A 26,219-nucleotide genomic window follows, 5' to 3' on the forward strand; every position below is an offset into this window, starting at 1 on the left:
GAAGAAATTCTCTGCTTCGAGATGATACTTCTTGAATCGAAGGATCTTCCTTTGAGATCAAGATGGCGCCCTCGTCGGAAAGACCTTCACCGAATGTGGCTCAGCAAACACTTCTTCGGCATAAATGGGAAATATGATGTGGCGAATTCATTGAGGGGATCCAACATGCCAAATGGCTCGTAATGCACGCGTTATGTGGAAGTATGTGGAAATATATGCACCGAGTGTGTCCATATGAACGGCCATCTTTGAGTCGCCGTTGGCCGGGAGTTACACTTTAAAAGATACAAACGCAAAAAAGTAAAAACGCCTCGCAGGACATATTCGAGTCGGGAATGAACCAGATACAATACAAGGCTTTTCGTAAAAGAATAAATTTGTCGATTTGCTAGAAGAAGAAATTCTCTGCTTCGAGATAGTACCTCGTGAACCGAAGGATCTTTCTTTGAGATCAAGATGGCGCCCTCGTCGGAAAGACCTTGACCGAATGTGGCTCAGGAAACACTTCTTCGGTATAAATGGGAAATATGACGTGGCGAATTCATTGAGGGGATCCAACGTGCCAAATGGCTCGTAATACACTCGTTATGTAGAAATATGTGGAGATATGTGAAAATATATGCACCGTGTGTGTCCATAAAAACGGCCATCTTTGAGCCACAGTTGGCCGGGAGTTACTCTTTAAAAACTACATAAGCAAAATAGTAAAAAGACCTCCCAGGGCATATTCGGGTCACGGGAACGAGCAGAGCAAAGGATCTTCCATAAAAGAATGGATGCATCTGGCCTCCCGAGTTTAAAGGAATCCTCTTCGTTGCTTTAAGACTAAACTTCTCGGATCGGAGGTCGTTCGTTTGATCGAGTTTGCGTCCTTCTTGCGCGACCCTGGCTAAAAGTGGATCGGGATGCCGAAGAGTTGGAAAATAGCATTTTCCTAGGGATACGCGTTAAAAACTATGCCGGGGAAAATATTTCCCTGGTAAATGCTCACGCTTGGAACAGCTGAGAAGTTTCCTTCTACCTGCACGAAATAGATTGAGATTGTAAATAAATAATGCATTGCCTATTCAAATTGACTTTAGCAGAGTAACGAGCGCAGAGTGTAACGGACGTCAACATATATATAAAATGTATTATATATATAAGGTGATGTGAAAGTGTGATATATACATAACAAAACGTGAAAATATTTACAAAACTTTTCTCCAAACTGGGTGCACGAAATTATCTACAACTTTATCACGTAATTATGGAGGCTCTAACGAAGAACGCGCTGCCCGTGAAATTTCATTTTTCGAAAAAAAAAAAAGATATCCTTTTTTGGATCTTGTCCGCGATAAGTACATTTTTTTCGAAAAAGGAAATTTCACGAGCAGCGCGTTATTCCTTAGAGCTTCTATAATTATGTGCTAAAGTTTCAGATAATTCGGAGCACTCAGTTTGGAGAAAAGTTTTACAAATATTTTTACTTTTTGTTACGTAAATATCACACTTTCATATCACCTTAAGGAGATGTGAAAGTGGCATCCGGAAGCTCAATCGTTTATAAAACTTTTCTACGAACTGGGGGTCTCAAATCGTTTCATACTTGAAAACGTGANCGCTAAGAGGTATTTTTTTCCATTTGTTAGATATGGCCATTTGGAATTCTTATTGTTTATATGAATACGAAACACCCAATGATATTTCTATAGCTACTTTTCATCTTGAATTAATAAAATAAAAATTATGGAAATATCATTTAACCCTTTCGCGACTAACGGTGACTATAGTCACCCAACGCCTGACGCTCGCTAAGAAGTATTGTTCTCATTACGTTAGATATTGTCGTTTGGAATTCTTATTGTTTATATAAATACGAAACACTCGGAGATATTTCTATAGCTGCTTTTCATCGTGAATTAATAAGATAAATATTACGGAACACCATTTAACCCTTTCGCTACTAACGATGGCTATAGTCACCCAACGCCTGACGCTCGCTAAGAAGTATTTTTTTCCATTTGTTAGATATTGTCATTTGGAATTCTTATTGTTTATATGAATACGAAACACCCAAGGACATTTGTATAGCTGTTTTTCATCTTGAATTAATAAGACAACTATTACGGAAACACCATTTAACCATTTCGCCACTAACGATGACTACAGTCACCCAACGCCTGACGCTAGCTAAGAAGTATTTTTTTCCATTTGTTCGACATTGCCGTTTGGGATTCTTATTGTTTATATAAATACGAAACACTCGGAGATATTTCAATAACTGCTTTTCATCGTGAATTAATAAGATAAATATTACGGAAATACCATTTAACCCTTTGGCTACTAACGATGACTATAGTCACCGAAGGCTCTGATGTGAGAAACGAAAGGGTCAGGACAATTGTACGACAATTTAGAACACTCTGGTAATCGATAAACTCTCATTTGATCGGGATAAAGGAAAAATAGTGTCTTATGCCCTTCCATGCTAAAACGATGGTAATATGAGGTCTCGCAGGGAAATTTAATTGACATGAAAATCACACATGGCGCAGGGGGTCCCTCTGCAGTCAATTAAGGCCTCAGAAACCATGAATCCCGGGGATTTCTGGATTTTCACTTCGATTTCTTTATAATTATTGTACGAAAACGACAGATGGATCGTGCCATTTTGTACATTACTCAATATAATTCGACATGGCTATCGATATAGGGTCAGGACAATTTTAGGACAATTTAGAACACTCTCGTAATCGATAAACTCTCATTTGAACGGGATAAAGGCGAAAAAAGTGTCTTATGCCCTGCTATGCCAAAATGACGGTAATACAAGGTCTCGGAGTGAAAATTTAGTTGACACGGAAATCACAGATGGATGTTCAATCTTCTGATTTATGCCTGGTACCTTGTGCTTTTAATCTTAAGGCTTATGCCTTATGCCTTAAAGTTTATAGCTCGTACCTTCGATCTTAAACCATATACTCCACCTTCGGGGACGATTTCGCCCGCAGCACCCCCTTTATGTCGTCTATTGCGGTTTCCTTTCCACCCATGACGCGCCCTTCGAAAAAGGGAGCAGAGTAACTTATTCCCCTAACGACGGGATAGGGTTTCATGGATGCCCGGGAATTCTCTCCTGGAAAACCCTCTTGTGTTTGTCGGGGAACCGGAGGCGCCTCTAATATATACACCGGCGTTTCTTCGGGTTACTCGAGACGTATGCGATGTTGTAATGTGCCTTTAAGGCGATATGAAAAGGTATATGAAACGTTAAAATATTTATTAAAACTTTTCTGGAGTGCACCGAATCATTTGATATTTCAGCACGGGATTCTGAAGGCCTTCTGGAAGAACGCGATGCTCCTGGAATTTCATTTTTCCAAAAAATTTTTATTTCTTTTGCCTAGACTAGAACCAAAATTACATTTTTATTGTGAAATATGAAATTTTATGAGCAGCGGGACAATCACGTGTTACGGTTTCAAATGATTCGGTGCAGCCAGTTTGGAGAAAAGTTTAATAAATATTTTGAGGTCTACATGTATAAAATGACCGTTTCATATCACCTTAAAAAGACTTCTTAGATATGAAAGCTGACTCTTCCATATCACCTTAAGGTGATCAAGAGAATATCTGGGAAGTCAAATCGTTAGGGAAAGTATTCTCCGAATTGGAGGTACCGATTCCTTTCAATTTTTACCTCGTGAATATGGAGGTCCTAAAGTAGCTCCTGAAACTCATGAAATTTTGTTTTTCATATAAAATTTATTTATGATGGACTAGAACCAATATGGCATGATCCGGGCATTTTTTCAATGTTTTACGCTTCTTGGAGGCTTAGAATCGAAAATGAAGAGTTTCAGGACCTAACTCCAACAATGTAGAATAGCGTAGAAATGAAATATTACAGAGTCAGATGAGAAAATATGAAAAATACTTTCGCCAACGATTGCAGGAGAATGCTGGCTCGTCTCGGGGCGAGTTTTTAGACAAAAAATTTAGTTGCAGCTAAACGTCACAGATGGCGACGTTGGTCATAAACAGTCGTTAGAATAATTAATTCCCGGGATTCCGACAATTTTACGTCGATCTCTTCATCATTACTTTACCGAAATGACGCATATCGTTATACGTATATAATACATACATTAGCCCAGAGTGGGTTGCGACGATAAACACGTGGAGATGATAACAGGAACGTCTACTGCGGCAATGAATGCAATGAATGCACCCTCTTCAACGTCTCAATTATTGCAATCATCGAATCATTACATCGCGACATGTAAATTGACGGCAACTTTACTGTATACAATTTTGCGACGTCGCACTCTCTGCAACGCGAATAAAGTAAAAAAAAATTTAATTTAATTTAAAAATTTAATTTCTCAGCGTCTTTCATATCATCTTAAGGTACAGAAAAATTAATAAATTGGTAATAAGGTATAGAAATTGTTTCATCGAGCGCCTACGATACAGAGGTTAGGGTTACCCTGCCCTGAGAATAATGTACAACTGGAGGCGAAGAAATTTTAGTCATATTTAAACCTAGTAGATTTTTACTTATTTCGACATTTTTGGTTTAGTTGAAAGCGTCCCACCTTTAATCCCCGTAAAGAAATAATTATTTCAACCAATGAAAATTTCACTTGAGTCAACTATTCGATTTTTAAATAGTCACATTTATTTCATTTCAAGTACCTTATTTTTCTCACAAGGATGATATCCCAGGTCGATCTCTCCGATTTGATTTCTTTTATAATATGTTATAGTAGACTAAAAACTAAGCGACGCGTATTTTTTTTTATGTGCCATTAAACACTTTAGGGGGGTGAAACCGCCATCCAAAGTAAGGCCTGTGAGGGGTGGCTCACCCCTTAATTTTTTTTTNTATGTAACAATACATATTATAAAAGATATCAAATCAGAGAGATCGACCTGGGATACCTTCCTTATCAGTGAGGGCGCTCTGGGATGTGATAAAAATCAGAATTTCGCCCTCCACAAAGCGGAGTAGATTTAACAGAGTGATCAGCCGAGTGAAGAAACTCGGTCGGAATACGACCACACGTTTGAGTTCCACTTTGGCTCGTTGTACTCGCAAATTTGGCCCGCTCGTTTCTCCCGCGCCCCGGATAAGGGAGCGCGACCCGTTCCCCTAAGGATAGGATAGAATTTCAAGGATGTCCGGAAGTTTTCGAGAGACAACCTTTGTGTTTGAGGGGAAAGATCAAAGGCACCTTTGTTGCACGCGAGCAACGTTTCCTGCGACACTCCACTGTGCGGTGGATGTGGCCCGAAACTCACACAACGCCCTGATACACCTCTAATGTACCTGTAATGTAGTGTCTTACGTGTAGTATGCATTTAATGTGCAACATCATGCGTACATCGAACGCAAATTGCATCATTGCGCCTGGCTTGATTGCGCAGGGAAATTGTAAAGGGTAAAATGATAAAATTTATAAAGGTTCAAATTGTTGCTGAAAGTATATTATCGATAAGTTGATATTATTTTTCACCATTAAATCGTTAAAGATTCAGATGATTCGGTGGACCCAGTTTGAAGAAAAATTTGATGATTTAGAATGACAATTTGATATCATCTTGCGCTGATATATACACACACCAAAAAGTGAAAATATTTATAAAACTTTTCTCCAAACTGGGTGCATCAATTTATCTAAAACTTTAACATGTGATTATGGAATTTCATTTAAAAAAATATATATATATCTTTTTTTGGTTCTTGTCCGAGATAAGTACATTTTTTTTTTTTTCGAAAAAAGACATTTTATAAGCAGCGCGTTATTCCTTAGGGCCTCCATAATCACGTGTTAAAGTTTCAGATAATTCGGTGGACCCAGTTTGAAGAAAAGTTTCATAAATATTTTCACTTTTTCTTATGTATATGTTCCCATAATTATGAAAGTGGTCTAAGTCCATATATTTTTTGTTTCGAAATTACATTGAATTAATTTCGTTTGAAATAATATGGCGTGAAATAACTGATAAACTCATTTTTTTTTAATTTTGACTTAGACCACTTTCATAATTATGGGCACATATATCACACTTTCATATCACATTAAGGGAGACAGCAAGGCGAGAAATCGAAATGGCGCGAAGTATTACCGAAGCGAGAATATACGGACGTCCCCTGTGCAATGTAATTAGAATAATATTACTTTTAAGGAACCCATTTACAAAGGCCCGTCTCTGGAATTGCTTGCAGATCGAGGAAAACTCATCCCGGTGCCGTGGTGCATTTGAGCGATAATCCTTTAGACTTAAGCAAGGTACGTATCGTCCGAGAGATCCAATTAAGGTGAAGTGAAACCTCCCTCCAACCATTCAATTCGGATAAGACACTTTTTTTCTACAAGTATTACATAAGAGTATTACACAAAAGTGTCTGAAACTCTAACCTCCACTCGTGAGTACCTAAGGAATATCGTGACACTTATGAAATTTGGATTTTCAATCAAAATTTATTGACTTAGTCTAGACCAGAACCAAAATGGCGTCGAGCTCTCATATTTCGATCAATATACAATTATCGAAGGCTCTGATATGAGAAACGAAAGGATCAGGACAATTTTACGACAATTTAGGACACTGTGGTAATCGATTAAGTCGCATTTTGAACGTGATAAAGGCAAAAAAAGTGTTTTATGCTCTTGTATGCCAAAACGATGGGAATACGAGGTCTCGTGATCATCTAAGAATTGACCTGACACATTCAAAATTTGGATTTTTTTTTTAATTTTTTTAACTCAGCCCAGATCAGAACCAAAATGGCGTCGAGCTCTCATATTTCGATCAATATACAATTATCGAAGGCTCTGATATGAGAAACGGAAGGGTCAGGACAATTTTATAACAATTTAAAACACTCTGGTAATGGAGAAACTCGCATTTGAACGGGATAAAGGCAAAAAAAGTGTCTTATGCGCTTCTAAGCTAAAACGGTGGGAATACGAGGTCTCGGAGTGAAAATTTAATTGACCTGGAAATCACAGATGGCGCAGGGGGTCCCTCTGCAGTCAATTAGGGTCTCAAAAAGCACAAATCCAGGGGATTTCTGGAGTTTTACTTTGATTTCTTTATAATTATTGTACGAAAATGACAGGTGGAGGATGCCATTTAGTGCTATACCCAATACAATTCGACACAGCTGTGAATATAAAAACGAACGTCGACAGCATAGGTATTTAGAAAAATTTTTATCGTCAGCGATCAAGTTCCTCGACGTGTTTCACTTCACCTTAATCCGAGGAACCGCTCGATGCGGCCAAGACGTACGATGAGTTTTTCAACATCAATTTCCGATCTGCTTTCAGATGCTGATCGGGTACGAGACCGGGCAAATCGTTTTCTGGGACTTAAAGACCAAACAGGCGGATTACAGGTGTCAGTCCGACGAACCACTCAGATCAATATCTTGGCATCACGACGGGAAACAGTTTATGTGCAGTCATACAGATGGATCCCTTTCCACGTGGACTCTGAGGAACACGAAGCCGATAAACGTTACACATCCCCATGGTTAGTTCCGATGCAACTATGCCTTTCGCCAGGACACTGTTAAAAAAATTCATACACTTCTAGTACATAAGGTTGTAATACAATTATTAATTTGATGTCTTAACCCTTTGAACCCGGAGCCATTTCGACATATGGGCGAAATTCGTCTGACCGTGCAGGCAATATTGGACCAAACGTCGGACGCCTTTAGGCGCTCTTAGTAGCCAAAGGGTTAAAAGTGAATTAGTACACATTTGTTGCGAACTTGTAAATAAATTTACAATTTTGTAACATTGTGTTATGATTTTGTGAAATTGTGTGGGAAAATTGTAAATTTTATATTCGAAAGTTACTTAGTACACATTATTGATAATTTTCTGTGATGAGTTTTTAAATTCATGAAACTATTTTATAATTTTGTAAATGTGTTTTCTAAAATTGTTATTTTTTTTCGTTATAACTGTACTATGTACGAATGTCCTGTAATTATGATACATATATCATAAAATTACTAATATCCTTTATAATTTTATTACATACTTGTGTATTAAATTTATAACACATGTCATATATTTTATTTGAAACTATATTAAAATTAGTAAACCATGTCTGAATAAAACTTTCGTCAAAAATGTTATAAAATTCACAGAATTTTTTTAACAGTGTATGCTTCTGCTATACGGATACTTGAATCGCAAATGCAGTTGTAAGACTCAACTGTAAGTTCACTATCGTCGATAAGTCTAAAAGTAACAAAAAAAATCGACTAAAGTTGTGAACAAAATTTTAAAGGGAGACTATAGTTACTCATTTTAGTAAGTGTGTGTTGATGGATGATTAAAGTCACTCGTAGTTTTAGCGAATACGTTGATGGGTGACTATAGTCACTTGTTTTAACGAATATGTTGATGGGTGGCTATAGTCAATCGTTGTTTTAGAGAATACGTTGATAGGTAACTATAGTCAATCGTATTAGCGATTATATTGATGAGTGACTATAGTCACTCGTTGTTTTAGCGAGTGTGTTGATGAGTGATTACAGTCACTCATCATTTTGGCAAGTGTGTGTTGATAGGTGACTATAATCACTTCTAATTTTAACTGGAGTAATGGTTAATTGTCGTTATTTCTCTGTGAACAGCAAAGTCAACAAAAGACGGGGAGCCAGAGCCTTGTAAATCCATTCAGAAAGTAGAGTGGAAGCTTTGCAGATCGTCCGGGTAAGTCGACGTCGAGATAATTATTCTTTGCGTATTTGTAACTTGGATTAACGGAGAAGAATCGAAAGTCCAAGAAGCATTTAAAGGGAGGAAAATACCAACCAATCTCGACCAATTGTCGTCAACAAAATTGTCTCTCTGCACGTAAAAAGTAATATGTTCAAGTCTGCATAGAAAACAAAAACATTCACACTTTTAGCAAATGACAGTATCGCTGAGAAAGTTTTGCTCTTCCTGCATTAATAATCCCACCAACAACAAAAATGTTTGCAATAATATCGAATCGAAGATATAATCATTAGTACTACTTTTAGAAAAAATGCTTGCAAAATTAGCAAATGAATTTGCTGCAACGGCCAAAAAAATATTCTTATCTAAAATGTATAATTTTATTACAACCTTGTACCAAAAGTGTATGAATTTTTTTAACAGGACAGAATGACCCATATCACCTTAAGGTGACATGAAAGTGTGATATATACATAATAAAAGGTCAAAATATTTATTAAACTTTTAGAGTCTCCATAAGCACGTGTTAAAAAGCCAACACGTGATTATGGAGGCTCTGAAGCCTAAAGTTTTAGATCATTTGGTGCACCCAGTTTGGAGAAAAGTTTTGTAAATATTATCACTTTTTGTTATGCACATGTTACACTTTCATATCACCTTATCGGGGTTGCTTTGTTATGTCGCAGAGAGGCGTATATAATATATTCCGGTGGACTGGGTCATTACAACCCTTTGAGGAGGTCCAGCATCACGGTTATACAATTTCGCGTTCTTTCAATGGCTTTAGAGCCCCCATAACCACGTGTTGGCTCTTTAACGCGTGTTATATCTTAATCATGTGTTAAAGAGCCAACAAGTAAAGTTTCAGATAATTCGGTGCACCCAGTTTGAAGAAAAGTTTTATAAATATTGCCACTTTTTGTCATGCATATGTCACACTTTCGTATCACCTTAACGGGGTTGCTTTGTTATGTCGCAGAGAGGCGTATATAATATTTTCCGGTGGACTAGGTCATTACAATCCTTTAAGCTCGTCCAGCATCACGGTTATACAATTTCGTTACACAATTATGGAGGCTTCAGAGCCTCCATAACCACGTATTGGCTGTTTAACGCGTGTTATATCTTAATCACGTATTAAAGAGCCAACACGTAAAGTATTAGATAATTCTGTGCCCCCAGTTTGGCGAGAAAGTTTGATAAATATTATCACTTTTTGTTACGCATATGTCACACTTTCATATAGCCTTAACGGGGTTGCTTTGTTATGTCGCAGAGAGGCGTATATAATATTTTCCGGTGGACTGGGTCATTACAACCCTTTAAGGACGTCCAGCATCACGGTTATACAATTTCGCATTCTTTCAATGGCCTTAGAGCCTCCATAACCACGTGTTAAAGAGCCAACACGTGATTATGGAGGCTCTGAAGCCTAAAGTTTTAGATAATTTGGTGCACCCAGTTTGAAGAAAAGTTTCATAAATATTATCACTTTTTGTTACGCATATGTCACACTTTCGTATCACCTTAACGGGGTTGCTTTGTTATGTCGCAGAGAGGCGTATATAATATTTTCCGGTGGACTGGGTCATTACAACCCTTTGAGGACGTCCAGCATCACGGTTATACAGGGAAAGACGACGACGGTGCTCGAGATGGAGCAGAACGTGGTGGACTTTATAACTCTGTGCGAGAGTCCCTGGAGCAGCGGTACGCAAGGAGGTTTCCTTACTACTCGTTTGAGAGTTAACTGGCTGCACGCAACTATTCGTACCGATATTCGTAACTATACCTCGCGCACGGTACCTCGGCTCGTCTCCGGCGGGAACGAGAGCCGAGTAACTCGAGGCGGGCTTGACTGGGCAGCGTTTTTTATATCTGTACTTCCACTTTTCCCACAGACTTCCAAGATCCTTACGCAGTAGTAGTGTTGCTGCAAAACGACCTCGTAGTCATAGATTTACTGACACCTGGATTTCCTTGCTTTGAAAACCCATATCCCATGGACATTCACGAATCTGCTGTAACTTGCTGTGCATATTTCGCCGATTGCCCGTCGGACTTGGTGCCGGCCTTCTATTCGGTTGGTTCTAAATCGCAGAAGAAAACCGGATTCAGTGAAAAGGAATGGCCAGTCTCTGGCGGAGAATGGAGCCCCAATTCTAGTAGTTACAATGAGATTATACTTACTGGGTGAGTTACTTGGACGACTTTCGGCGTCATCTCCTTCGCGGACCTCCTCCCCTCGTTTTGTCTTTCGCTTCCTTATCGTTATCGGGATTCTTCGCGGACTTCTTCTTCTTATAGTCCTTCGCCGTTTTCGACTTAGGCACTCCGGGTTGGCATGACTAGGATCAAATCACATTTCGCCTTTGAGAGAACCCTTTTCGAGACTGGATTACAGATTCTAAAGCAAGGATCGTTACGAAAAACGGGCCGAAATGAGAAATGTACTGTAATAAAAATGCCCATGTCATTTTAGATATTTAAGGTGAAGTGAAACACGTCGAGGAACTTGATCGACGTCGATAAAGATTTGTCTAAATACCTACGTTGCCGACTTTCGCTTTTATATTGACAGCTGGGTCGAATTATATTGGGTATTGTACCAAATGGCATACTCCACCTGTCGTTTTCGTACAATAACTATAAAGAAATCGAAGTAAAACTCCAGAAATCCTCTGGACTCGTGCTTTCTGGGGCCCTAATTAACTGCAGAGGGACCCCTTGCGCCATCTGTAATTTCCAGGTCAATTAAATTTTCACTCCGAGACCTCGCCCGTGTCATTTTGCATATTTAACGTGAAGTGAAACACGTCGAGGAACTTGATCGACGTCGATAAAAATTTTTCTGAATATCTACGTTGCCAACGTTGGTTTTTATATCGACAGCTGTGTCGAATTACATTGAATATTGTACTACATGGCTCCATCCGTCGTTTTCGTACAATAATTATAAAGAAATCGAAGTAAAACTCGAGAAATCCTCTGTATTCATGGTTTCTGAGGCCCTAATTGACTGCAGAGGGACAACCTGCGCCATCTGTGATTTCTAGATCAATTAAATTCTTACTCAAGTACTCCCATCGTTTTAGCATAAAAGCGCAGAAAACACTTTTTTGCTTTTATCTTGTTCAAATAGGAATTTATAGATTACCAAAGTGTTCTAAATTGTCGTAAAATTGTCCTGACCCTTTCGTTTCTCATATCAGAGCCTTCGATAATTGTATATTATTCGAAATATAAGAGCTCGACGCCATTTTGATTCTGGTCTGGGCTAGGTTAAACTATTTTTTCCAAAAATCCAAATTTTTAATGTGTCAGGACAATTCTTAGATGATCACGAGTCATGTGTCAATGATTCGGACAGTTTGGTCCAATACCCTTAAAAAAAAGTGTCTTCGAATCGACTGATTTGAAGGGGGTTTCACTTCACCTTAATCATCGGTTATTGTTATGCTATTTAGAGAATCTTGGCCAATGATCTCGACAATCAAACCTGGGAATCTGGAAAACAAAGGAATCAAAGACAAATCTCGTATCCCCAAAGTCAGGAGTCATGCCAACCCACGCCGAGGAAATGATGCCATTGAGCCAAAGAAATATTTTCATAATTCAAAGAATAATTATTCCCCTGAAATTCCAATAAACTGGACGCGGCATTTCTTCGGGAAGATCAAGGGGGATTTAAAATTCTTCCAGCTAAATAATTATTCTCCGTATCGATGCCATTCAAAGAAATACTTCCTTGGTTCAAGGATGTCTTTTCCTCGGTGGATCCTTGCTTTCCGTGATTCGTTAACCCTTTCGTTACCTTGGACGAGATATCTCGCGACCCGATACTGGCCGCTCAACGCTTTTGACGAGATATCTCGCGACCCGGTAGTAGCGGATTAACGCTTTTGACGATAATCTATCGGATCGCGAGATATCTCGTCAAAAGCGTTGATCGGCCAGTATCGGGTCGCGAGATATCTCGTCAAAAGCGTTGATCGGCTACTACCGGGTCGCGAGATGTCTCGTCAAAAGCGTTAATCGTCCAGTATCGGTCGCGAGATATCTCGTCAAAAGCGTTGATCGGCTACTACCGGGTCGCGAGATATCTTGTCAAAAGCGTTGATCGGCCAGTATCGGGTCGCGAGATATCTCGTCCGAGGTAACGAAAGGGTTAATTTAATTTCCGTTTTCCCGCAAAAGTCGAACGGTGGCCTCAAGATGACGGAAAGTGACCTCGGTCCGCACCTGGGGAGTGAAAATGTCGTGCCGTGTGAAACTTGTAATAATTTCAGACACTCCGACGGTAGCATAAAGTTCTGGGACGCATCGGCTGGCACGCTGCAAGTCCTCTATAAGCTAAAGACAGCAAAGCTGTTCGAAAAGACGAAAGCTCGCAGTTTAGAGACTGACGACGACCCGCTTGCGATACAGCTTATTTTCCTATGTCCCGAGAGTCGCAAGCTCGCGATAGCAGGCTCGGGAAAGCACGTCGTCTTGTTTAAGTTCAAGAAGGTCGAAGGGATGTCGGAGGTGGTGGTGAGTCTTAGAAATAAAGATGCCGGATCCCTCGGCCAGCAGGAGAGGCGACCGAAGGATCATCGACTGGGGAGGACCTGGGGAAATATTTCCACGCGTTCAATTTTTTTCTTTCAGACCCTCGAGGTGCCCTTCGTCTCCGACTTTACGAGGGAACAAGAAAGCTCGCCGGATTACGAGCACCCCCCTAGTGGAAACGCCTCTGGCGAGGAGTCCAAGCACTCGGTAGAGTACAATCATCCCTTAAAAGTGAAAAGCGGTTTGCAAAAAAGGGCAGCGGGTTTCCAAGCTACCTTGATCTGTCTAACGTTCGGGGCCAATGGAGAACAACCTGAGAACATAACCGCGCTCAGTTTAAATTCTTCCTACGGCCTGTGAGTATGTCGCATCTTGCGGGTGGTACGCCGAGAGAGAAGAGTTCACTTTTCGGATAGAACGAGTATTTAATCGGGTCCAATTGATACTTCACTGGTTACGACGAAATCAATCGTGGGGTCTATCGAACGAAATTAACTCCTTAACGTAAAATGACGTCTGGGAGACGTCATTCATTTCATGTGCCATTGTAGACTTTGATGTCTAGAAGACGTCAGGAACTACCTTCAGACAAATTAAATAGCTTTTTGTGGACGCATCAAATTCTGTTTTATTTTTATGTCAAGGGGTTAAGATGAATTTTGAACGATACATCATTTTTTCGAGCCTAAGATGATATGAAAGGCGCTGATAAATTAAATCCAGGTCGATAAATTAAAATTCATGTGTACCCTTTTTGGTGGGTCTATCGAACGGCATTAATCCTTTGACATAAAATGACGTCTGGGGGACGTCATGAACTGCCTTCAGACAAATTAAATAGTACTTTTCGGATGCTTCAAATTCCGTTTTATTTGTATGTCAAGGGGTTAAGACGAATTTTGAACGATACACCATTTTTTCAAGCCTAAGATGATATGAAAGGCGGTGATAAATTAAATTCAGGTTGATAAATTAAAATTAATGTGTACCCTTTTTGGTGGGTCTATCGAACGAAATTAACCCCTTGACATAAAATGACGTTTGGGAGACGTCATTTTTTCGAGCCTATGATATGAAAGACGCTGATAAATTAAATCCAGGTCGATAAATTAAAATTCATGTGTACCCTTTTTGGTGGGTCTATCAAACGAAATTAACCCCTTGACATAAAATGACGTCTAGGAGACATCATTTTATGTCAAGGAGCCGGGTTCCTTGGTCGAGCCTTCAAGCAACAGACTTTTCGAGGGGTAGAACGGCAGGGGGAAGAGAACGCATTGTCGGAGATGAATCTCGCTAATAGCTGGGCTTGTTTCCGCCAAGTATGGGCATTTTATCAGTCGTCGATTTATCGTCGATAACCCTTTTGTTCCTATTCGGCTTTGAAAAGCGGCGCACGAACGGGGCTCTGAAAGGCACCGAGCCAATGGATCGCTGAAAAGCAGGTTGCTTGAATGCATCGGGCCGCAAAGGTGAACCGAGGACCAAGGGTGGATAATGAAAAATGGAGCGAGTCTGAAGGAGGGAAACGTTTGTTTCAGCATGGCGTACGGGAGCGACTTAGGTATCGTAATAGTTGACATTGTACAGAAGGTATCGCTGCTGGTCCTGAGCACGGCGGACCTGGGGAATAGCGGGGATCCTCATCAGCGGGCCCTGAGGAGTCCCAAGAGGCAGGACGAGACCAGGAAGGAAAATGACGATAAGGCAAGGAGTCCAAGCGTAGACCAGGTAAAATGTGCTTCTTTCGCTGTCCATCCTCTTGATCTCTCGCCCTTTTGCCCCTGTGCCGTATATTCGCGAACCGATCAACGAGCTTCTCCTCACTTGTGTGCCCCCTGATCACGAACGCTCCGTATCACCGCCGATGATGCAAAAAGAACAAGGTGCGCTTCCGCGGAGGCCTTACTTTTTATCACTCCTTTTGCGCCTTCCATTCCGCAATATAGCTGCCGTTTGTTTACCAGCATCATATGGAATGGAAAGACACAATTGTAACTATTTTTTTCATTTCTTTTAAATTTATTTCGCTGTCGTAGCCATATTTTCATACCACACTCATGAACGCTCCATACTCCCGCCAATGATGCGAAGGAGACAAGGTGCGCTTCCTCGGAGGCTTTATTTTTTTATTACTTTATTAATGGAAAAATGAAACTTGTAACTATTTATATTATTTTTTTTTAATTTGTTTCGCTGTCGTAGCCATATNCTTCCACAGAGGCTTTATTTTTTTATTACTTTATTAATGGAAAAATGAAACTTGTAACTATTTATATTATTTCTTTTTAATTTGTTTCGCATTTGTAGCCATATTTTCATACCCCACTCATAAACGCTCTGTACTCCCGTCAATGATACGAAGGAAACAAGGTGTGCTTCCTCGGAGGCCTTATATTTCATCACGCATTTTGTGTTTTCCATCCTGCAATATGACAACAACATAACAATATGCGTACAATAAAGACATTTCTGGAAAAAGAAGTTGAAGCAACCCGAGTTCTTTCCTATGCCTGTGAATTATTTTTCTGCTCGTGGTTATGAAACATAGCAAATTGTGGGAGTCCATCAGAAAGACTATCTCACCTTTTCTCTTTTGTATCATATCCTCTCCTTAAAAAACTATCGTCTTTTGTTATCCTCGCGTCCCGGCGAGCGGAGAACCTCCCGATTCATTAAAAGCTCAAGTTCAGTTAATGTAAACTCTACGTACAACATGGAAAGCCAGTAAGGTTTCCATTTCTCCTGCAATTGCACACCTTGGGGAGTCCAGAAGCCGCACTTGTTCGTTCATTGGCTTCGAATCTCATTGTCAGTCGCATTAAGTCTGCAATTTGTTCTGCCGATATCGATTCTGCAGAAGATACGCTTTTTGTTTAACGATTATGTTCCTAAAGTCTCGGTATAAGACTTTGAGAGGTACCTTCAGATCCACTTGTAAACAACAATCAGCTGATTCCTAGTCAAGCATATAGTCGCACTTGTTCGTTCATTGACTTCGAATCTCATTGTCAGTCGCATTAAGTCTGCAATTTGTTCTGCCGATGTCGATTCTGCAGAAGAAACGCTTTTTCTTTAACAATTATGTTCCTAAAGTCTCGGTATGAGCGACTTTGAGAGGTACCTTCAGATCCACTTGTAAACAAACATCAGCTGATTCCTAGTCAAGCATACAAGACTCGTCAAAATATCCGGAAGAAAAAAAAAAACTCGAGTACTTACACTTCCCGTAGAAGTAGAAGGAACACAATGCCATACATAGGTCGATTATGCGAGTATATATATTTCTTAGGCTTTAGTGTTAATTTTCTTTCAGTACAGTCTTGCTTCGGTCGCGTTACGCTGATAAAAGTGCCCATGTAAATTTGCATACTCAATCATTGTTTATTTCGATGCCAGGATAAATTGCAGGATAATTACCCTGTATCACATTCGGCTACCGAGTTAAATTATTGAAAATTACAATATGATATTTTATTAAATTCAAGTATCTATACGTTTCCTAATTCGTCATTTCCCCACATGACGTTTTTCTACGTGGATCTTAAGTTATAAATCGCGGAGAAAATGTATGTAAATTTCATTAGACTTTTTATCAGTGTGCGCCCAACTTGTGGAGTTCGTCGGCGCTTAATTGACTGTACTTGTACATATCTCTTTCTTTTCTCCCCTTTATCGATAGTTTAGAACAAAGGTACGTGTCACACCTGCTGATCGCACAGAGACAATCGCTTATCAAAAGTTTCCAGTCCTGTTCGCAAAGGCTGTCGAAACGGAAAAGGCGAAGCAATTTAAGAGAACACACGAAACGAGAACGCCATCGTCAACTACTGGTCATACTTGTCATTTTCCACTCAGGTTTTAGTATAGTAATTTTTCCTAGAGCATATAGTTTGCAGTTCGAGGCAAAAGCTGCACTTGACTCTTTCCGGATCGAAGTCTTGTACATGTTTTGAAACACTTAACACTAGAATTACCGACGGACTTTTTTTTTTATAGGATGGGCCATTTGAAACCAGTCATTTTGACTGGTCTTGGTAGTTCTGGTGTTAAGCCCGTTTTCTCAACTATACTCACAAGGGCGGTATTGCAGGTCGATCTCTCCGACTTCATTTCTTTTATTATATGTTATAGTAGACTAAAAACCAAGCGACACGTATTTTTTTTTATCTGCCATTAATCATTTTAAGGGGGTGAAACCACCATCCAAAGTAAGGCGATTTGGCAGTTTTACTAACAAGAACACAATATTTTTTAACCAATCCACCTGGAAAAGCTTTCTTATAACGAGAAATGAAAAATATAATTTTCTCAATTAAAAAAAAAAAAATTAAGGGATGAGCCACCCCGCACAGGCCTTACTTTGGATGGTGGTTTCACCCCCTTAATGTTTTTTAGTGTAAAGTATTTTTTAACCAAACCATCTGGAAAAGCTTTCTCATAACGAGAGATGAAAAATAAAATTATCTCAATTAAAAAAAAAAATTAAGGAGTGAGCCACCCCTCACAGGCCTTACTTTGGATGGTGGTTTCACCCCCTTAATGTTTTTTAGTGTAAAGTATGTTTTAACCAATCCATTTGGAAAAGCTTTCTTATAACGAGAAATGAAAAATAAAATTTTCTCAATTGAAAAGAAAATTAAGGGGTGAGCCACCCTTCACAGGCCTTACTTTGGATGGTGGTTTCACTCCCTTAAAGTGTTTAATGGCAAATAAAAAAAAATACGTGTCGCTTAGTTTTTAGTCTACCATAACATATTATAAAAGAAATCAAATCGGCAAGATCGACCTGGGATACCTTCCTTGTCAGTCGTTTGTCAGCAACTTGTCCACAGCACTGATCTGTACACTAACTATTATAGATAACCGATATCCTACAAAATTATGTCTCTTATTTCGTTTATACCTTAACTGTTTACCTTCGCGAATTGACGGTTCATAAGTTTTGCGCCATTCAACCGTAGATAACATTAATGCGGTCATTTTTATTAAAAAAAGATAACCGTTTTGTTTTAATCGAAGCTTTCTTACGATATGTCAAACGCACCGTTTTACACGTAAATTATGTCTTTTATGTCGTTTATACCTTAAATGTTTACCTTCGCGAATTGACGGTTCAACAGTATTGCGCATGCGCAGACGGTACTTATTTAGAGTCGCCGCCCACGTGTAGGGGCGCTGGGGTGCCTTGAATTCGTTTAAACAAATGGATATCAGCTATCAGTTAGTATATGTATCAGTGATCCACGGTAATGACTCGTCGCTATTGTTCCACTTAGTTCTCACGAATAGTTTTGCGCTTGTCTTTTCTTGTATATACATTATCGAACATTCGACATCTCGTTATGCTTGCCATACAGCGATTTTTGTACACACGCAAGACACGCAACTTTCACGACTAATCTCGATCTTATGCGAGCCGTGGCAATTTTTTATTACACTCCTGCCACATTAACGTCAATTATCGCTTGTTACGCTTTTTTCATCCGAGCCGTTATCACCAAACCATGAAGAACATTTGTTGGATATAAAAGAAATATGCAGGGTGCTTCTATGATACCAATCTCGACAGAAACCCTTTAGACACGAAGTTTCTTAACATTTCTCTTTTTTTAATCACATTGATAATACGTGACACGTACACCCAAATCATTTTCCGAGTAAAATGACAACGCTGGAAAATTTCTTAACATTTCTCTTTTTTAATCTTATTGGTAATACGTGACACACCCAAATCATTTTCCGAGTAAAACGAAAACGCTACGAAATTTCTTAACATTTCTATTTTTTAATTACATTGATAATACGTGACACGTACACCAAAACCATTTTCCGAGTAAAACGAAAACGCTACGAAATTTCTTAACATTTTTCTTTTCTAATCACATTGATAATACGTGACACTTACACCCAAACCATTTTCCGAGTAAAACGAAAGCACTACGAAATTTGTTAACATTTCTCTTTTTTAATCACATTGTTAATACGTGACACGTACACCCAAATCATTTCCTGAGTAAACCGCATACATATCAACGACCCTGCATTACCGTCGCTTTTATAAACTGCAACATGAAATTTTCCATCGATCAATCAAACAAACGATTTAATTTCTCCGGGATTACAAGAGATGGAATTAGCATTAGCCATCGCGTAGCACTAACATTTCCAGAAACACGATTTTGGTAATTGGACATCCGATTACCGTTGAATAAAAACTGAAATGCGGCTTCAATTTTTACGATTTGTTTTTTATATCGATTAGGGAGCCAATTTGTCATCGCCTCATTGATCGGATATCGATCTCGTCTACTTTAGGTATCGAAATTGAGTCAATACTCGAACGGCCCCCTCCATAATAAATGACGCTCTTAATATCGCATGTAATAAAATTTAATACGTTTAACCCATTAGTATTTGCCTCGCATTATGCGACAGCGTATGCATATTATGCATTTGCCAAAGTAGAGAGGTAGAATAATGCATCGCACTGACCTATTCATGGTAATCATGCGTGCATGAATTGCTGTTTGAATCGCATTAATGGCGTACTAAACATCACCAACATGTCGCTCGGCTTCTGTATTTCTGCTCGGATGCAAACCCACAATTTAACCCCCGCAAAATCCCGAGACGAGTTGAATTTAAACCGTCGAAAATACTCCGGAAGCGTAATGAATATATTTATCGTGTACATAAAATTCCATTTTGCGATTCCTGCATGTCCGAGATGCGTCATCGACTTTTTGCTTCGCTGTGTGACACGCTGTCACACCGAGATACCGAGATTAATTAATCGTTTCCTTTCGCTTAACCGCCGATCAACCTACGGGCTCGGATTAGTGAAATTAACCGTCGAAAATATTCCGAAAGAGTAATGAATATATTTATCGTATACATAAAGTCTCATTTTGCGATCCCTGCATGTCCGAGATGCGTCATCGAATTTTTGCTTCGCTGTGTGACACGCTGTCACACCGAGATACCGAGATTAATTAATCGCTTCCTTTCGCTTAACCGCCGGTCAACCTACGAGCTCGGATTAGTTAAATTAACTGTCGAAAATACTCCGGAAGAGTAATGAATATATTTATCGTGTACATAAAGTCTCATTTTGCGATCCTTGCATGTCCGAGATGCGTCATCGACTTTTTGCTTCGCTGTGTGACACGCTGTCACACCGAGATTAATTAATCGCTTCCTTTCGCTTAACCGCCGATCAACCTACGGGCTCGGATTAGATAAATTAACCGTCGAAAATATTCCGGAAGAGTAATGAATATATTTATCGTGTATATAAAGTCTCATTTTGTGATCCCTGCATGTCCGAGATGCGTCATTGAATTTTTGCTTCGCTGTGTGACACGCTGTCACATCGAGATTAATTAATCGCTTCCTTTCACTTAACCGCCGATTAACCTACGGGCTCGGATTAGATAAATTAACCGTTGAAAATATTCCGGAAGAGTAATGAATATATTTATCGTGTACATAAAGTCTCATTTTGCGATCCCTGCATGTCCGAGATGCGTCATTGACTTTTTGCTTCGCTGTGTGACACGCTGTCACACCGAGATACCGAGATTAATTAATCGCTTCCTTTCGCTTAACCGCCGGTCAACCTACGGGCTCGGATTAGATAAATTAACCGTCGAAAACATTCCGGAAGAGTAAGGAATATATTTATTGTGTACATAAAGTCCCATTTTGTGATCCCTGCATGTCCGAGATGCGTCATCGAATTTTTGCTTCGCTGTGTGACACGCTGTCACATCGAGATTAATTAATCGCTTCCTTTCGCTTAACCGCCGATCAACCTACGGGCTCGGATTAGTTAAATTAACCAGGAGTTAATGGTTTCCATGGAGCCCTTGCATGGTAGATTAAGTGCATGAATATTTAGAAATTAGTTTCAAGTGGCGCGCTTAAGGAGGGACGTTGCAGGACCACCGTTTACACCAGTAAGTTTTAAGGTTATGTAAGGTTAAGTTTAAATGGTCGCATAAGATGCAATGCAATATGCATTCCTGGCAAGCGCTACTTTCGGATATACTAAATCGAGGGGTAATAGGGATATGTGAACGACCCGATGGAAATTTCTCGTTACAAAGGATGTGATCCTTCTGGAAGGCCGAAGCGTTACGCTCTGTACAGTACTAAAGTAAAAAAGGGAATAATTTATAAGGGTAGGTACCATGCCGAATTAACTTCAGGGATTACGAGGTACAAGCCAACGTCTACATTTTCACGCCCTTTGTGAACCGTAAACCGGAAGAAGTTCAATTAAAAATTACGGAATCATCCCCTAACCTCAAAATCGTGAGATCTAGGCGTTCGCGTTTCGTTAGACCAAAACACACCGATTAGCAATCCGAATGTACCAACTCGCAAGAGTTTAGTTCATGGCAAGGCACTGTTTTCATTATGCATAGTTATTACTATACCGGGAGAGTAAACCGGAAGAAGTTCAATTAGAAATTACGGAACCATCCCCTAACCTCAAAATCGTGAGATCTAGGCGTTCGCGTTTCGTTAGACCAAAGCACACCGATTAGCAATCCGAATGTACCAACTAGCAAGAGTTAGTTCATGGCAAGGCACTGTTTTCATTATCCATAGTTATTATTATACCGAGAAAGTAAACCGGAAGGTTCAATTAGAAATTACGGAACCATCCCCTAACCTCAAAATCGTGAGATCTAGGCGTTCGCGTTTCGTTAAACCAAACTACACCGATTAGCCATCCGAATGTACCAACTAGCAAGAGTTTAGTTCATGGCAAGGCACTGTTTTCATTATCCATAGTTATTATTATACCGAGGAAGTAAACCGGAAGAAGTTCAATTAGGAATTACGGAATCATCCCCTAACCTCAAAATCGTGAGATCTAGGCGTTCGCGTTCCGTTAAACCAAAGCACACTATTCCGTTTACAATAAAATATTTATGAAAAATTTATTGTATGGTGGTTAACTGGTGGCCCAGTGAATACTGTTATATAACTGTTGGGTAAATGTTACATTCCCAAAACTAACATGTTATGTAGCATAAAAGTAATATGGAAGTTAGATGTTAGTTATTATTTCCCACTCAGTAACGTAACATGTTATATCAATGTTACATTAATGTTATAATTTCAGTTACCTTAAAATAATATTAATTTTTCATACATTTAATAAAAAAGATGACGCAATTTTATCCAAAATTATATAATGTTTTATTTTTAATTATATTTGGTACTTGGCGATAGTTAGATATTAAATGACAAATCAGACGTTCAAGAAAATTCACGAAATTACGTAATGAGAAACTATCTGATTTTACTTAAAGACAATTAGGATTTCATTCGACTAGCAAACAATGACTGATAATGTATATGCGCGGATGAATTGAAGTAATATTTTTTCATACGAGTAGTAAACAAAATATGACATATATTAATCTTGTGACATTTGACGATGAATCATGACAATGACGATGACGATGATGTAATAAAATAAATGACAGCACCAATGTAGTTATGTTTTGTTACAAATATGTGCTGCATATACCCAGTAATATCACGTCATAATGTAAGATGAGAGTAACAAAGTTACGCTACATTAATATAGATATGATAATAATAAATGTTATGTAACCCGTTAGCTCTGTTACGTAAGTGTTAGGTTATTACATTGCAACAAACGTTATGTTATTTGTTACTTTTAAGTTACGTAACTGTTAGGTTTGGTGTTCAGTGGGTGGGTGGGTTTCGCCCTTCAAATTTAAGAATTAACATTAATAAAAGAGTACACAATCCTTACTTTTTGATACACTACATATTCAGGAGTAATAAAGTCGATCAAGTACACATGGGATACGCTCCTTATTAGTAGGATGAAAATTTCGACTCGGGTTCGGCAATAAACTGGCGCCATGATTGCCTTCCCTGCGACCAGGCGCCGCCCTTGTATGGGAAGGCATTAATGTCCGCCGGTGTACAATTTGCACGGTGATACGTACACCAGGCAATTTGTCCAGCAAATCCTAGAGCGGGGAAGCAAGGGGAGTGTCGAATGCACCGATATCTAGAGCGTCATAATCGGAAAGTGGACACCCTCGTCGTTAAGGTTCTGGGTCCAGAACCAGAGGAGCACGAGGGTGTTCCACGATAGAGCCTTAGTTTACACCAATCAGTTTTTATGGCGTGGATTTATCAATTTGTCAGGATAAACGGTCGTATATTGAATTGGGACGGTACACTGGAAAAGTACGTATTGTACGGTCTTGATAGATCATTGTTTACACTGAGAGTTTGATAAAACTATGCATTTAGTATGCGTATTAAAGGACTGGATTTATTAATCTGTCAGGATAAACGGTCGTATATTGAATTGGGACGGTATACTGCGAAAGTACGTATTGTACGGTCTTGATAGATCATTGTTTACACTGAGAGTTTGATAAAACCATACATTTAATATGCGTATTAAAGGCCTGGATTTATTAATCTGTCAGATAAACGGTCGTATATTGAATTGGGACGGTACACTCGAAAAGTGCATATTATATCGTCTTGGTATACCATCGTTTACACTCAGAATTTGATAAAACTATACATTTAGTACGCGCACTAAAGGCCAGGATTTATTAATCTGTCAGAATAAACGGTCGTATATCGACTTGGGGCGGTACACTCAAAAAGTGCTTAAGATATCGTCCCGGTACACCATCGTTTACACTGAGAGTTTGATAAAATTGCAGATTTAGTACACGTACCAAGTGATCGGTGTAAACTACGCCAGGGGATTATGGTTCGAAGAGTCCACTTAAAGTGCACCGAATGAATCGTTTCTATAAGCATCTTAGGTTTCTTTTGTCACTCGTCGACATGCCTGATTGTCTGCGCTCTCGAGTCCTACCCTTGCATTGAGATATGAGGATTCGATATATCGATATATACGCAGAGGTCTATGAGAAGTGACAAGTGGCCATGTGCTTGCGATATTTCTCGATTCCAGGTCTTGGATTAGCTCAGGTTACTTTAGATTTAGGTTTAAGAGAGCACGCCGGATACGATCCCGAGTGATTGCACGATTATTTTAATAAATCCCCTGGGTAAATCCTCGATCGGGCTGCTTAAAAAATCCCCGGCAGCTGATTTCCCGGGTGATCTGATATCTGGAGATCCAGGCTCGCGTGATTAAAAATTAGATTTCTTCATTGATACGGGATAAAGCGGTGAGATATGAATTCTGTTGTCTCGGCCACTTCTGGCTGATTGTGACAAATCAACTCGTGGCAACGTTTTGTAAAACAAGTTCCATAAATTAAGCTGCACGTATACGTAGATATGCGTTAGAATAGTCAATTTGTCTTTGAGCATCAAGTTAAACCCTTAAAAATCTAATGAATATGCCAGAAATCGCGACAGGCACAAAGTCGCTCTCAACGCTGCATACCCAAGACCCGAATTTCCACGGTTTTGCTAAACCGGAGCCTGGACTTGTATATTAAAACAAACATCAATATTTCGCAAAGAACAAAATGTGGACCCTTGGGTGCGAGTAAAAATTGTCAATTCGTTGTCGAGCCTCAAGTTAGACCGTTAAAAACCTAACAAATATGTCAGAAATCGCGACAGGCGCAAAGTCGCTCTCAACGCTGCATACCCAAGACCCGAATTTCCACGGTTTTGCTAAACCGGAGCCTGGACTTGTATATTAAAACAAACATCAATATTTCGCAAAGAACAAAATGTGGACCCTTGGGTGCGAGTAAAAATTGTCAATTCGTTGTTGAGCCTCAAGTTAGACCGTTAAAAACCTAACAAACATGCCAGAAATCGCGACAGGCACAAAGTCGCTCTCAACGCTACATACCCAAGACCCGAATATCCACGGTTTTGCTAAACCGGAGCCTGGACTTGTATATTAAAACAAACATCAATATTTTGCAAAAAAGAAAAATGTGGGCCCTTAGGTGTGAGTAAAAATTGTCAATTCGTTGTCGAGCCTCAAGTTAGACCGTTAAAAACCTAACAAACATGCCAGAAATCGCGACAGGCACAAAGTCGCTCTCAACGCTGCATACCCAAGACCCGAATATCCGCGGTTTAACTAAACCCGAACTCGTAGGTCGCGAACCCCGACTAATCAGCGAACGTTGCATACTTTCAGAAAGCCCCTCGCTCTAACCGTTTGTTCAGGAACTGATTGACTGTGCGCTATTGACACGTTAGATCCGTCAGACCCAGCAAGAAACGGCGTCAGAAACCGAGCACGTAGTCGCGGTAGAGGAGCCGGACGCGTCCCTTCATCGTCCTCGGCAGCAACAACAAGAGCCCCAGCAGGAGACGCCCTACGGAACCGACGCCGAGAGGAGAGAAAACGCGGAAGACCCCGCAGGAGATATCCCCAAGGCGGGAAGTACCACCAGCGACGAGGAGGGCCGTAAAAACTACAGCTGGAAGGGGTTCAGCCTGAAACGACAGCTCAGCAAAGTCGATCTCAAGATCAAGCACACCTTCGCCTCGTCCTCCTCCCAAAATGGGGTACTTGTGTGCTGCTTAACTGCTTTCTCGAACTAACGACCCGATCCGAGGGGCGGCTTCCCTTCCTTCGCGTTCCTGGCCGAGCTTGGTGCCCCGGAGGGTGCATGGGAACTCTCCTCGAAATTCCCAGCACGAGTGGCCCTTCTCTAGCTCGCGTAACATCACCTGTCCATCTAACGCCATTGTCGTTGCGTCCGGTGACGGCGCTAACCCTTCAGCTACGAGGCGCCACTATAGTGGCTTCCGCTAGAGGGACATTTTTTAGGAAACGTCCCTGTAGTGGCCTCACTGTGAGTGACGCTTTTTAGGAAACGCTATTGTAACGGCCTCATTGGGACGTTTCTTTTAAACCGCCACTTTAGCGGCTTTACTGTGGATAACATTTTTTTTTCTTTAGGAAAC

The 26,219-nt window shown here is 39.9% G+C and overlaps 1 protein-coding gene across 13 annotated transcripts in view; it reads left to right on the forward strand.

Moving 5' to 3' along the window:
- Positions 1 to 26,219, forward strand: part of LOC105696123 (syntaxin-binding protein 5) — a 188,653-nt gene that overhangs the window by 118,835 nt on the left and 43,599 nt on the right. For 7 of the 13 annotated variants that reach the window (XR_002762140.1, XM_023431852.1, XM_023431856.1 and 4 more), the window contains exons 5-13: positions 6,215 to 6,278; positions 7,323 to 7,527; positions 8,648 to 8,726; positions 10,291 to 10,445; positions 10,637 to 10,928; positions 13,025 to 13,268; positions 13,386 to 13,642; positions 14,828 to 15,017; positions 25,506 to 25,817. Coding sequence is in view for 12 of the 13 variants with exons in the window: in XM_023431852.1 (XP_023287620.1) it covers positions 6,215 to 6,278; positions 7,323 to 7,527; positions 8,648 to 8,726; positions 10,291 to 10,445; positions 10,637 to 10,928; positions 13,025 to 13,268; positions 13,386 to 13,642; positions 14,828 to 15,017; positions 25,506 to 25,817 (1,798 nt within the window). In the remaining variant the exon portion in view is untranslated. The remainder of the gene's footprint in view (positions 1 to 6,214; positions 6,279 to 7,322; positions 7,528 to 8,647; positions 8,727 to 10,290; positions 10,446 to 10,636; positions 10,929 to 13,024; positions 13,269 to 13,385; positions 13,643 to 14,827; positions 15,018 to 25,505; positions 25,818 to 26,219) is intronic. The other 6 variants (XM_023431860.1, XM_023431861.1, XM_023431858.1 and 3 more) reach the window with 1 other exon arrangement.

Source organism: Orussus abietinus, unplaced genomic scaffold (assembly GCF_000612105.2).
Source record: "Orussus abietinus isolate OABI.00-Male unplaced genomic scaffold, Oabi_2.0 scaffold171, whole genome shotgun sequence".
Lineage (NCBI taxonomy): Eukaryota > Metazoa > Arthropoda > Insecta > Hymenoptera > Orussidae > Orussus > Orussus abietinus.